The following is a 15,692-nucleotide window of genomic DNA, read 5'->3' as shown; positions in this document are numbered from 1 at the left end:
TCACTGCTAATTTACAAACTGCACAATAAATATTGAGAAGTTCAGTTAGTAGATTCCATTACAAAGTTTACTTAATATACTTTAATCAGTGCAGTGCATATTTAATTTTTGAATAAAGAATAAAAAGAGAGAATAAAAAACAAGGCTAAATGGGATAGAAGCACAGTGCATTCATTGTATTATATACTGTTTAATAGCATGGCGATTGAAGAGCTGATGAAAACTAAAATCTAAGACCTTTATAGACTGCTATTGTAAAGACTTTAAGTCTATCCCTTACAGCCTCTTGAGTAGTTGTTCTCCTTTACACGTGCATGCATAAACTAAAAAAAAAAGATGTTTATTAATCTCAGACTGCCAGCTCTCTAAAAATCTAAAGTTACAAGGCACAGATTGCCCATACTGAACAGCTCTGATAAGAGTGAAATGAGTGAAGGAATATCCTGCTATTGTGTTGCAGGCCTTGCTGGAGTGCATATACATGCACCAGGTGATTCTGCATCAACAGGGGCTTTTGTGTGCCTCGGCAAAACCCAGCTGATAAAAAAATGGGGCCTGTAAAAGTGTAGTGTAAGGGATTTCTGTGAAAGACAGCAAGAAAAAAGGGTGAAACAGAGAGAGGGAGAGAAACAGGATTGATTGATAGAGAGCGGGAGAGAGCTGATACAGGGGGATAAGGGGAAAAAAAACCTCAATTCCATGTGAGAATGGCAACCATTTGAGCCTTTGAATTGGTTCCAGAGAAAAAGAGAGAGAATCAGAGCCCCGGCTAAGTGAAGCGCTGCTAAAGGCCAGGGCTTGGCTGCCAGTCAGACATTCACTGAATCAAACTGAGGCTAAGCTAGCTGAAACTGCTGGGGCAGGAAAAGCAGGGCGCTGGGAGCTACGGTGTGTGTGTGTGTGTGGACGTGATGCTTGGTGTGTTGTGAACAAGATAGAATCCTGATAGGTGTTGCCATGTCAGGTCATCCCGGTCCAGTGTTTACAATGAGGTATAACAGTGTCCACAAAAGAGGTGATTGGTCTCTCTGGTTTTGTGCAGAAGTAAACACAACCGCACAAAGCCCCAACACAAGAACTTACAGTAGTTCAGAGGGCTATTAGACGCCTGTTGGACTGCTTCAAAATACTGCTTTATAGCACGCCCGTAAAAAAGTCAAAGCTAGGTACTTAAAAAAACGCTTGTTCTGGATGGGATCTGGTTTTGATGGGAGTCTTGGCTTACAGCTCCAGTCCTGTGAACAGCTTCTCACATTTGTAGTAAAAATCACAGCATGCTACTTTTTCACTTCATTTCGTTGAGGTATGAAAATGTTCTCCACCTTTAAGATGCTTCATTTAGCACTCCTTCTCTTTCGCCCTCTGTGTTTTCAATCATCTAACTTTTGTGGAAACGATCAATGCTAGCCTTGTTACCTTGCCAGAAAATGTCCATCTCATAATTCCACGGAGTTTAAGTGACTGCTGGAGACATGTTTGACCTGGGTTCAGTTTTCCAGCTTAACTGGGGAAAAAATACTATATAGTGTTGCTTTAGTACTTTTTATTTACTACTACTATTTATATATATTATATATATATATATATATATATATATATATATATATATATATATATATATATATATATATATGGATTTTTATTTAATAGATACCTACTTTTTATTTAATAGTCATTTTTAATAGTAATTTATTAATTTTATCTGATTTTGATGGCTTAAGTTAATAAAAACAACACTGCAGTCTAAAACCCTTTCACAGCGTTCTCTGAGACTTGTATGATCCAACTTGTACAGTTTTGTAGTCCAGCCTAAACCAAGAGGTAAACCCAGATTAGATCACCATTGTACGGTGCTCAGTTGTCTTTTTGACAGTCGCTTAAGCAGGTTTGGGACCATTGTGGGTATGTGAGCCGGATTTAAGGGTCTAGTGCTGGGAATTAGCTTAGCACTGAATCGTCTGTAATGCTGTACCTGCTGCCGTCTATTTAGCCTCTGTAGCAAACACCCATTAGTCACAATCAAACACCTTTATTTTCTCTCTTTTTGTCACAGTTAATGTACAGTTAAATAGGCTTCCAGATGAAGGCCTTGTAATCTCTTCTGCTTTTCTGAAAGTCAACAAAGAAGGTAAGGTGATTTGCATCTGAATGGTCTGCCGTTAAAAGAAGACGTGCCAAGCAAATTGCATTCCCATTTGATAATGTTTGATTGTGTCATTGCCGACAAGATGGCGAGAGAATCCGATTAGCTTTCAATCAATCCGACTACCATCCAAAACAATTCAGGCCCGCAAGAGCACAACACCTGGCAACCTTCATCTCAATTAACTTGCCAAAAGACCAAAGTTGCACATGGTAACGCCAGCAAAACTATTTCAGGCATTCGGAGAGAAAATGCAGACTCCTGTTTTCTTGTTTATAGGCAATTGTAGAGCTGCCACCCCCAACAAAAGGCTTGATTAATCATGGAGAAAGCGATTCAGATGCTGTGGATTAAACTTGGTCGGGATGCAGGATATTGGATGTGATAATTTCCCAACTTATTTACTATTGCAAACACTGCTTTAGAAAAAATTGTCACTCACCTTCTTCCATACCGGCATCTTTTTCCTTCTTTTGGTCGTCATTATCTGCAAGACACAGGAAGAGAAAGCAGAGAGGTCAAAAGCTAGGACGGCAGGCCTGACATGATCAAAAAAGCAGCAGTGAGCGTGGATTTCTCTGGGCTTATTCCTATTAGCAGTGTAACGAGAATTTAGCAAAGCAGGAATACAACACATTTATTTACGGAGATGCCCCCTTTGTGAGACCTCAGAACAGGGCTGAGCAGGAAACAGAGGCAGAACAAGCATTGATTTTTACATTAAATCCAAGGTTTCTCTAAGGATTGAAAATATGTGGTTTGTTGAGTCCCCCAGGCAGTTAGTTCTAATGAAAGCTGAGCAGAGACAAGCCGAGAGCTCGCAGTCTGTTTGATCTGGATTGATGTATTATTTGAGTTCAGGCTGCTATCAAACGCTCATCTGTGGAAAGACAATCGTGCTATTTGATATGATCCAAGCAGCAATTAAATTCAGCATTTGGAGGAGCGTCAAAATTGTTTCAGCTGAGGTTGAAGGCGAAATATCTTTATCAGTAGTTCCTAAATGGTTTCAATTCTTCATTGGACATACTCATCATAACAGCAAAACGTTTTAAACTACAATGAACTGCATAGACACAATAATATACACATATTCACACAGCATTATTAGTAAAATTGACAATTTTGTAAATTAAGCAAAAATGTTATTCTACAAATTCTGAGCCAAATAGATAAATATGACGCATTTCAGTAAACTTAAATCATATCCTGGGAAAATCAAATAGCACAGTTATGGATGTGGCTTCATGTTGCTTGTATATAATACATTGTATTGTTGTAGTCTTCAAGTATTTGAATAGCTTCAAAAACGTCACAAATGTCTTTGGAACAAGACCAGAGATCCCTTTTGGGAACTATTTGTCTAACAGTTTAAGTTTTCAAATATTTTTTTTCTTATGCAGCCTATATATTTTACATATTTTATCATATTTGTGTGTTAAATTTTTAAATAGTAGACTATCATCTGGCGTAGTCCATCTAGCTCTTGTCAAAGACATACAGTAGTTTTATATATCTCTAATCTGAAAAGTCTTGATACTTATTTCTGAGTACAGACCCAACTGTTGAGAACCACTAATCTAGGATTTGACCTCAATGTATGTAAAAATACCTGTATTTCAGCCATCTGCCAGCTAAATATGCAAGGATCAGCATTCCTCCAGTGCTCAGCTCTCTTATATTCTATCCTCTGTTCTTGTTCTCTCTCATTCCCTCTTGTACAGGTCCACTGCTCTCTTTAACTCTGTTGTTTCTTTTTTTCTTTTTGTCTATTCTTTTTTTTCACACTCTCAGCTCAGAGTTCTTGCCAAAGAAGTCAATATATCTCCTGAATTTGACTCTCTCTTTTTCTGTCTCTTTTCTTGTCTTGTATGATGCCAAACCTAGTGGACCTGAATCCTTGCGTTTGCAGCCAAGACTGTTCCCTGCCTGGTTACAGCTCGTTAGCCATCCTTGACGACTGTTAGCTATTACCACAAACCAAACAGGTTCCAATTCATACACCGCTAGCTCATAATTAGATCTATTCTCCCAGACTTCTCCAAGAAAACTAAACGTTTAAAAGAAATTCTAGCTGAAAGAGAAGAGGTTTTTCTTTTCTAAGTCAATACAAAATCAAAATGATTTACTTAGTTCACAATAAAACAAAGGAACAAGCAAAAACAATTTAATCAGTGCATATTATTTAGAAGAACATTATTTTGTTTTAAAAGTTCTTCCTTAAAAATGAATGACATTCTGGCATTTTTTTGCTCCTTTCTGAAATATAACACCAACCTTTTAAAATCCACCGAACTCCAAATAAATGAAATCAAGTCCACCATACATTTATTTAACTGAATTATCGTTTCACTCGGAAATACCTCATATATGGTTGAATGGGTTGTGAGTAGAAAATCACTGCTATTTCAAAAACAGCTTTTTTTTGTTTCATTTTCTAAGCTTCTTGCAGACCTCATCATGCTCAGACAAGCACATGGTCACACACAGAAAAACACGTTCACACACTCACACATCCAGCCTCTAGCAAAAGCTCCTGCTTTGATAAAACACTCCTGTCATCTGTTCATGAGAGAAAGACTGTCAAATCTCCCTCAGGACGATGGAGCCATGTTTCTCCTTTTGTTTAACACAGAATAAAAGCAAATCATGCATTTATCTGGGGAAAAGAGGGGAAAAACAGTGACATCATAACAAGCTGAGTCACATTCGACAGGGGGCAAAACCCTTTGGACAACCTTCATCAAAGAGAAAGTGCCCTCTGTGCATATGTGCCAGTTGATTATGCAATATCACAATGAAAGTGCTGTAAATGTAATGCGCTGATATACTGTTGTATTTGGATTTTTTTTTGTTGGCACTTTATGCTAAATGCACAGAGGAAGTCTTTGTGCTTGCTGCGTCAGCCTGCCACTGTAATGCTGATTTTATTCAAAAAATGTAATAGGTAAGTAGGTATGTATGTATGAGGATGGATGGATGGATGGATGGATGGATGGATGGATGGATGGATGGATGGATGGATGGATGGATGGATGGATGGATGGATGGATGCATTTATAGATGGATGGGTGGATGGATCAATGAATGTACAGACAGAGTACATTCCAAGTGGATGGTCGCATGGACAGACAGACAGATAGATGGTCAGATAGATGGTCAGATAGATGGATGGATAGATGGATGGGCAAAGAGACAAATAGATGGATGGATAGATGGATGGATGGATGAAATAGACAGACAGACACACAGATGGATAGATGAATGAACGGAGGGACAGACAGAGGCAGACAGATAAATAGATGGACAGAGCGATGGACGGATGGGCAGTCAGAGAGAAGAAAGGACAAAGATGGACAGGTAGCTGGATGAATGGGTGGATAGGCAGAGACAGATAAATGGACGTACGGACATAAACACATAAGTGGACATTTGGACATAGACAGACAGACAGACAGATAAATAGACAGATAGACAGATAGATAGGTAATTTAAATCAAACATGTTGCAGGGATTATGTGAGCTAAAACAATAGATGTCTAAATGATTTGGAAAGAAACAAGACACATGTAAGTCAACTGACTAGAGACCATTCTAATTCCACTGACCAGATGGACGGCACGCGCACAGACACCAATGTACATCCACTGTCTCTGCTCCTCAAGGAGAGCCAGACAAGGGCCCCTGGGGGCCGGAGAGTGTGCTGGAACATGCTGCCTTTCAATCTGCTCGTGTCTGAAAGCATTTTAATCAGTTGCAGGGCCTCCCAAACCAATCAATTACTTTAATCAATCAATTAGAGCACTGGGGTGCGACGAAAACCAGCTCACCACCCACCATTTTCTGCAATTGGATTAAAATTCCAGGCTGAGGAAAAAACAAAAGAGTAATAATAATAATTGAGAGGATGTATTAGGCCAGGGCAAAATGAAAATCCGCAGCACAACAAACATTTCTTTTGATGAAATTTCTGTAGAAACTTCAAATATTCAACTGCTGCACTGAAATATTTTTATTTTACAGTATTAGAAAAGCCGTTTATGTTAATGATTCTATCTCTTGAAAGTAACACACAGCTAAATCGCCGCTAGCTCCTCACCACTAGCATAATGGCTGCATTCCTAGCTGTGTAAAGCCCCACACATGGTGGCACTTCAAAAAATTCCCATGGTGTGTTTGATGATATTAATGCACCGTAACACACTCAACATTTGTTCCCTGGAGACCGAGGACATTGCGTGTGTAGCCTTCATTTTCAACTCTTTCGGGGGTCCAGGAGGCCCTGCAGACTTACAGCAGACGACCATCATCTCACTGCAAACACCCGGCTTTACAAATGATAGGCTTTCTGACACAGTCACACTGGGAGAGGAAAGTCTCCATTAATGATAGCAGGAGGGAGCTGTCGTTTGAGAACACAGTATAGAAACACCATGTAAACATGCATGTGGCTGGTGGACCAAGAGTGTGAGAATGAGATTGAGAAACAGAGCTTCATTCCCTGACTGAGTATATAAAAATGTAATGAGATTTAATAAAACACTGTTAATCAATCAATCAATCAATCAGTTCATTCCTTAATCATCTATCTAGCCATCTATCTAGCATCTATCCATTCGTCTGTCTAGTTATTATCATCCATCTGTCCATCCATCATTCTCTATATATCTATCTATCCATCTGTCTTTTTAGCCATCTGTCCTTCCATACATCTAACCATCTTTTTAGTTATCATCCATCCAGACAAACTATCCACACATCCATCCATCTAGCTATCCATTCACCATCATCCATCTTTTTAGTTATCCTCCATGCATCCATCCACCCATTCATCCACCCATCCACCCATTCTGTCTAGTTATCATTCATCCATCCATCCATCTGTTTAGCTATCATCCATCCATACACATATTAATGAAATCTTTCAGCTTTTATAACCTCATTTAAAAAAAAAATCCATCCCTTTCACACATTTCCCCAATTCTTTTTTTTAAATATACAGAATCTACTTCTTTATCATATCAATAAAGAACATTAAAACACTGTGAAAGAGAGACAGAGAACATTAAATAAATTCTGCCTTCTTTTTTTCATAGTTGTAACCCACTGAAACACAATCACAACTCGTATTAATGAAACACAGAGATTGCACACAGTCTACAAGCCCTTTCACACATCTGATTCATCCTCATTTTCTGACAAATGTATTCTTCATAGTCTCTTTACTGACTCATAAATGACTGTAACAGGACAGCAGGCAATGATGTGCGCTGTACTCGCTTACATAAGCGTCGGATATTCTTCAGAATCCTCTTGCAGGCCCGCAGCCCACTAACTCCCACATAATGGACCTCAAACTGCTCTTTTGGGCGTTGAGGCTCTTGAGGGAGGATAACAGCGGGATTCAAGGGATGGGATCGCAGCTAAGCGGAGTTGACAGGGCGACTGCGCTGTCTCGGAAACTGACAGGACTTCAAAGACATTTCTCTTCTAAGCAGAACTATGTCTTGGAGGTAGGAGGAGTGGGCGACTTTGCGACATTGGAGATTGGAGTGTGCGTGAGGAAGATGCACAGAAGCGTAAAGGACAATAGCATTTCATTTACAAGATTGACCCCTAAATAGCTTCAATGCAGTTAGCTACCTTTTGTTTTTAGTACAGCTAAATGCTTAGTAAAAATGTAGTATTTATTGTATTGATTACTACCAAGTTAAGCAGCTTTCCCAGCCAGCTTGCACTAAAGATACAACCCAAAGCAAACTGAAAAATACATTATGATTTACCATTTATTACCATTTAGGAAAATCTAGAATTTAATAGCATCTGTTTGAATCCATTAGACGGAGCTTGATTTCATGAAATTCAAGTTGAGATTGATACAGAACCAGGTGCCAAAGCGTGACTCGATGACACAAGTGAGCGATAACCCCAACAAACAAACTGAGGGATAGGAAAAGTGCAGAACTCAATCTACAGAAAAGCAGAATCTCATTGGTGGTACTGCTCCACCTCCTCATCTGAGGCCATAGATGGAAAATGAATGGGTATGTGCAAGAAAATAACTTTTAGAAACATCAACACTTTCACAACATACTCTCACACATTTAGCTCTGTCTGATCATGTCTTTGAACAACAGAAACTAGTATGTGATCAAATGAACAACAAATTAGATGCTATTTACAAGCAACAAGCGAGCAATGTGGTAAAGACATATTTTCTAAAGTAAATGTACTCAGTGCTACAATGGTGTTGTAAGAGGTTGTCAGACTGTTACTGTAGTTGCTATGATGTTCAGATCTTTTTGATTGTCTAAACAAGCCACAATTCATATACATAGGACAAATGTGCAAGTTAACCGCTTGAAAGAGGGGTTCTGAAAATCCCCAACCCTGCATATGAGTAATAGTTACGCTTGCTTTAGCAGGCCCTATAAATAAAATACTGTACTGCACACTCATATTAAGATCTCTGGATAAGAACAAAGAGCTGCAAAAAACTATCTAGGCCTTTCTAAGTCTATGACTTTCTTCTGTGCCAAAAATAAAAATGATATTTTGAAGAACAGCCTAGTGAAAAATAAATATACTGAAATGTATTTGAAATAGATTTACATATGTATGTATTTCATATAAAAACCCTGAAATTGGTTTTGGTACACTTAAAGTCTGCTACATTGGAACAACTCATTTTGTATTTACAGCACTTAAATTGTGCTGAAGTCCAACTAAAGAAATACTGAAGTATATTTGATTGTGCTAAAGTGGAAATATTATGAGTATACAGTATTTTAGGTACACTTTAAATATCTTACATTTAAAGACAGATATTATTCAAAGATCATCAACCGTGACAATAAAACACCATTTATGCTTAATAATAAGAAATATGCGACTATTTAATATTCACAGTATTTCATATTTTCTTAACATTTTTCTTATTTTATGTATTTATAAACTTTATTTGGACTACTTCTTGTGCACAAAACAGTAAAAAATTAAAAGTTGAGAAAAATCGGCAACACTTACTGTCACATTCATTAGTTGCTTATTAGCATGCAAATTACTAATATATTATCCATTAATATGCGCTTAATTATCGCTGATAACTAATAACTTATTCTACCTCCCTAATTCTACCCATTTACCTAAACTTAACAATTACCTTACTAAATATTAATAATTAAGAATTTACTGAGGGAAAAGTCTATGTGAATAGTTAAGTTTTACTTATTCTAAAGTGCCAAAAAATCTGCTGAAGCTGGTTGCCTTAAACTTTCCTTAAAGTTTTCTCAACTTTTTTACAGTCTTGTGCACAAATAAATATCAGTAAGTCTCTGGAGTGATAAGTAAGCAAATATTTTAATAGACTTAAACTACAGTTTTGTGTATGAAGTAAAGGTATTTTACTTATAATACTTTTTACCGAGGCAGTTTTTGTCAATACAATGAAAAATAAAACATCATTGAACTCCACTGACTTGAACAGTATTGAAAACGAAAACATCTGAACATTTAAAACAATCACTAAAACAATTGTCAAAATGATTCATTTGATTCATTCAAGGAAACAAAATAATTCAGGTTTAGAATGGCATAAGGGTTAGTTCCATTTATTCTATTTTATCACCTACTCTTTTAAAGTTTCAGTGGCATTTCTTGGATGTAAACTTTTAAATAAAACACATAAAAATAAAAAACAACAGCATAAAAATAAGGCTTTAAAATACTTGCATTCCACATTACAGTTTCCAAAATCTGTTATTTGCTATCATCTAGAAAATGTTCTCATTTCTGCAGCTGCCTTTTTTCATTTTTTTCTCTTTTTTGGGGGGGTGAAACTGACAGCTGGTTGGGAGGCAAACACTGATGAGACAATTTGCCATATGCAAATGCCCCGTTTGCATGTCCCGGCACTATTCCTTTCTATTTGCCAATTGTCAGACACTTTTAAGGGCTGCATAGGAAGAGATTAAAAATCCTAACAGGTACACACAACACAAACAAAAGTATTCAGAAGAATACATAGCGAAATTGTTTTGAGAAGTGACAGTACGACAATAACTTCCCTCGTTTAGCATCCAGGACAAAGCAGATTTTTCTTTCTAGTTGTATGGACGCAAAAGCAGACGGGGGCTTGTATGAATACACGAGCGAGTGAGTGAGTGGGAGAGAAAGGGAAGGGAGTAAATGTATGCGGCGTGCCAGAGAGTAGCCACAGCGCAGCTTTAAAGCTCAGTTAAAACGAGCACGTCTCTTCCGCAGCTCTTGGCACGCTGGTTCCCATGGTGATGATGATGATGATGAGGTGTTGGGATCGAGCTGTCAGGCCCTTGTTATTTTCGCACATTTTACAACCAGCGCTATCAGGGACACCAGCAGAGCTAATTCAGTCCTATTGTCTCTCTCTCTCCATCTAAAAAGCACTTCAAACCTCACTCCTCAACAATTCGCCCCAATATACCATCCTCATGATAATTTCGCTCTTCTGGAATGTTCTCTCCGTACCCGCTCCTCCAGCGTCAATCAATATCTAATACGCAGTCAGAGAAACATGCTAATGATGTAGCTAAGAAAACACAAATGATGTTGCTTGCCGAACAGCGAGAACGACGAGCATGCTTCGCTAAAGATAATAACTCCATATGTCACTTATAACGATTCTCACATTAAATACAGATACCGTCGTGGAGCACGCTATTTAAATGCTGTATAAAATACGGAATTAGACAAACAACCACTTTAATTACGTTAAAATGTGATTAAAAATGAGAAAAGAGATTTCTGTGGTGGATTAAGAGAGTTTAACGGCTGGTGAAAAAACAAAAAAAAAAAAAAAAACAATGTTGAAATAAAATTCAAGACTAACATGAAACACGCTAAAGGTTTGCAATTACTGCAGATGACCCCTTCTCTGCATTGCCGACCTCTGACCCCATCAGACCACTCTCTCTGTTTATTAATCAGTGCTCATGTCTGCCTCCTCGACCCGCATTTTAATGATAAAACCGTTTGTGTGACTTTGAAACTATTAACTTGACCTCTCAAACTCTTTAAAAGCCCAGACTTTGTAAATTACTCTTTATATTGCAGCATTACTATTGAGATTCCTTTTAAAGAGGTCATATCACAGAAAACAGTACGTGAAAGTCAAAAGAGTATGTAGACAGTCTAATGTTCACAAAGAAAACCTACTAACCATATCAACCATACCTACTAACCATACCATTTATTCAATTTGAGAATTAGGTGAGACAGAACATTGTGTACCTTGTTTAGTTTAGGTCATTTATAACATTTGGGAACAAAAAAAATACCAAACCATCTTCTCAAACAGAAGTGCTTATGAATCAGCTGTTGTCAAAAAAAAAATGTAAAAGTGGCTTTCCACCAAAATGCAAGCTTATGGTTTTATGTTTCGAAAATAAATAAATGAACACATAAAAGCCATAAAATATTTTAATGCAGTTTAATAGAAAAATAAAATTATTATTACTTTTCTTAAATGCAGATATTTTGATTTTACAGTGAAAAACAGTAATAATACTATTTTTATTTAATAATAATCATAATAACTCAGAATTTGTTTTTTAAATCACAATTGCAATTTTATCAGCAAGGTTACAATATTATAATGTATTAACGCAATGCATTACTATTATTATTAACATTAGAAAGAAACTTTTATATCACTTTTATATCACATTTCCGATGTGCCACAAAGCCATGATGCAAGTCATGTGAAAGGGCTTGAAGTAAAAAAAAAAAAAAAGTCACATACTGCAAAACTATACAATAGGGTCCCTTCAAATTTATGATTCTTTTTTTTTTTTTTCAACCAAAAGAGACTTCATTGAGGTCCAAATAAAAAAATACAGAATGAGTCAGAAGGAGAATGCTACCCTCTAGTTTGGAGAAAGCTGAAGTGGGGTGACTGGCTCATTCTGATTGGCTGTAAACTAAGAGAGTAGCGCCTCTGCCATCTCATTTCTAAACACTAATACAAAGAGACACGCCTGGGGAACACGGACCTGGCTGATATAATTACAAATTCTCCGGTGAATTCTATCTTTCAGCACGACCTGGAAAAAGGAAAGTGTGTGTGTGTGACAGAAACATGACAAAAACAAAACATCCAGCAAGTAGGGAAAAAGTGAGTGTCTTGACACTTATTATTCCGCCCGGTTCACGATTCCTAGTGTGTGTTTGAGGGGAGGTAATGGTGGATTATATTATTCTCTCGGTACTGTGCATTCACCATTCCCCTGTTTGTTTGTACGTGTGTGTGTGTGTCCATACAAATGATGAACCTCCAGGCAGAGGCTCATTTGGAAACCTCCAGGGGGTCTTGTCATGGAAGTGCAGCGAGCTTCAGGCGGAGCGAGACAGCAGGACACTTGGGAAGGTCCAAAAGGGCTCCGATGCGGCCTGCACTCACATCATATGTTTGTTTAGCGCTCAGGGAGATTGAAAAGAGGCTTCCTGAGAGAGACTTGGCCTTTAAAGAGAGAGAAACGCTACATGGGCTCACAATAGACGAGTTCCCATGGAACTAGCTAGTGCCACGTCTCATAACGCAGGAGAGGGAGTAAAAAAATGAAAGGCAAAGTGAGGGATTGGGTGAAAGCAAAACAGTCATATTGACATTGACAGAAGGCCAAAGTGCAAGACAAAGAAAGTGAAAACCGAGGAACCGACTTCTAAAGTTCCATCACACGACAGTTCATCTTTACATAAACCGACGCCAGCACCAGAGACCACATGATCCAACCCGAACCAGACAGGCAAAAGTGTGAGGTGGAATGTCACTGAGGAGGTGCCGTCCTGCGTGCCTCCGACATCTGGGGTTTGCCGTCGAGGCTCAGGATCACTGAGGGTGTTGACAGAAGTAAAGCCCCTTTGAGTCATGCTCTACATATGGACCTCCGGGCTACAACGATTGCACTTCAGAAACAAGCAATCGGTACTGTGAAATACTAGAAGTCAAAATGCTCCACACCTGTTAAACTCATACACTAGAGTATTTCCTTGGTTTCTCAAGCAGCGAGGAAAACGAGATGTTACAGGGGCCTAAGAGCTTAGTTATGAATCGAGTTTATGGAAACACCAAAAATCGCTCACAGGCAGCTGGTTAGAAACCGAAACGCGAATGCAATGAGCCATGAGATGCAGACAGTAAAAACACCTTCAAATGCACAAAGCTTAGCCTCTTTCTCTCCTTTTCCTCTTGGCGTGGGTCCTTAGTATTTTATGTATTCTTTAAACATAGTGTCTATGTTTTTTTTCCAGTGTTAAAATGTTTTCTTCTAACCTGGCTTAATGTGCTATAAGTAAGCCATTTGTAGGCTGATTTCCCCTGTGGCAGCTTCAGCATTACTCTCTTTGCCCGACAGTGCACTATTGATTCTGTGAAACCAGTCTGAAAGTTATTTTAGCAATTACACAAAAAATTATCATTGTTTACTCATCCTCATGTCACACCAAACTTGTAGGACTTTCTGAGATTCTAAAGACTGTGCCGGTCACTTTTCCATGAAATTATAATAAATAAAGACTGGAAACTGAATAATGCAAATTTAGCATAAAACTACTTTTCAAGTCTTTTGAATGAGGAAAAAGATGGAAATTAAAGTAATAACTGCCCGGAGTTGTTAACTGTTGTTACCGACTGAGTGACTATAATTGAATTATTCATTTTAGTTTTTGTTAACCAGATTTAGGATGAAGTGAAAATATCCAGCTCAAAAGAGCACTTTGGACATCTTAACATCTATATGAACACAAAGAGAATCATAACTTTCATGCGTCTTTTATGATGCTTTTTAATATTGTTTTGAAGAATAAAAGTTATTTATTCACAGCAATTGGTCAACTTTTACAGTAATAATCAATTCATTATATATTAATATATATATATATATTTTTTTTTTTTTAGCTAATGTTAGCTAAATGTTAAGAAATGAAACTTGTCACCCAGTAGATAATTATAAAATAGCGACCACAGTCATTTTACATTTGTATTATACAGAAGAAAAGAAAATGGTGCAAGTTTGGAACATCATGTAAATGATAACAGTAAATGAGCAGATGATGACATAACATTAATCTTTGGATGAAATAGCCCTTTAATTGGAAGACAGTCTGACTGCGGTTGTCCTGATTGCATTCTATGATCAAGGTGGGGTAAAATAATTTTCAGTTTAAATAATCCAGCCTGGGCGGTACATTACCATAAACAGGTTTTGCCTATGTGGAATCCAATCACTGCCTGCTGTGCTGTATTTGTGCACTTTGACTACAAAATATGATACAAATTCTTCCAGGCGTCACGCCAGTCAGACGCCTGACATTGTGAATCCTGCCTGATACCCGAGTAACAAGCTTTGAGCTGAGTGGGTGTTACAACCAACAAATAAAATGAAGTTAGATTCCAATAAGAAGATACAGTACCTGGGGAGAAGAAATCTGACATCTTCCTCTTGTAAATCTCATAATCTGTCTCCAGAAAGACGCAGAATATGACACGGTCGATCTGCAGAAAGAGCGGAAAAGAGGCATTTAGCATAATGGAAACCTGGATCAATGCATCTCTGGGTAAACACATGGCTACGGGCAACACTATTAATAAATATGAAAGTACTAGTACTCAAACCTGTCATAACCTGAGCTCAGGGGACTCATTTATGACACTGAGGCATTTTTGCAGACTTTCCTTACTTTGTTCAAAATCTAAAATAGTCTAAAACAGTACAAAAGTTTACTTAGGGAAACAATTTTGGCAAACTATCAATATCCACAGAACAACGGTGAGGCGTCGTTAAAAGAGCCAACATTTATTACATGTGTAGAATTTTATTCTACGTTTATTCTCCTTTGGTTCATAATAGCGTGATGAAATGCCATATGATTAGACAAACATTTTTTTGGTCCTACGCCTTCCACAGATGATATAAACACAAATCAATACATTTAGACTTATTGCTTTGTATTTGTGAAGAAACTTTTAACCAGAATAACAAAAAATGTTTTTGGACCAAATCACATACCCTGCCATATTTGTCCACGTCTAAAATAGAGAGTTAAGTCTGGTTATGATTTTGCGAAAAACTGTATTTTTGCATTTTGCATTGTGCAAGGTCATTTATATAAAAATGTCTTAATAAATGTCTTTTATAGTCCACTTGTACTGAAACAAGAGCATAATTGAGATAAGTTGTATAATAAATACATACAAACGCAGAGAACGCATTATCATTCATCTCCACCCTTCGTTTCCTCCACTTAAGCTCAAATTTCTAGTCGTCTCTAACCACAGCTCACCAGAATGCTAGCAATGTCACTTCAGAACATCAAGATTGAAATTAAAACAAAAAAACATAAAACCTCCCAGCACTCTCTTATCACTGCGGAGACCGGATCCCATATTGAAGTCCATCTCCTTCCATTCCGGACCACCCAGACCGGCCATCCTGCTTAAGATCTTTATGATACACTAGTACAGCAGGGATCTCGACACAAAACCCTCTTTTGATTCTTCCCATGTTCCCAAAAC

The 15,692-nt window shown here is 37.7% G+C and overlaps 1 protein-coding gene across 2 annotated transcripts in view; it reads right to left on the bottom strand.

The window, feature by feature from the left end:
• macrod2 (mono-ADP ribosylhydrolase 2) overlaps positions 1-15,692 on the bottom strand; it is a 460,723-nt gene that overhangs the window by 30,889 nt on the left and 414,142 nt on the right. For both annotated transcript variants that reach the window (XM_043255070.1, XM_043255069.1), the window contains exons 9-10: positions 14,591-14,672; positions 2,586-2,630 (exon numbers count right to left, since the gene is read on the bottom strand). In XM_043255070.1, the coding sequence (XP_043111005.1) occupies positions 2,586-2,630; positions 14,591-14,672 (127 nt within the window). The remainder of the gene's footprint in view (positions 1-2,585; positions 2,631-14,590; positions 14,673-15,692) is intronic.

The sequence above is a fragment of the Puntigrus tetrazona genome, chromosome 13, assembly GCF_018831695.1.
Source record: "Puntigrus tetrazona isolate hp1 chromosome 13, ASM1883169v1, whole genome shotgun sequence".
Classification (NCBI taxonomy): Eukaryota; Metazoa; Chordata; class Actinopteri; order Cypriniformes; family Cyprinidae; genus Puntigrus; species Puntigrus tetrazona.
The sequence above is the reverse complement of the archived record's forward strand: the minus strand, read 5'-3'. Positions and strand labels throughout refer to the sequence as shown.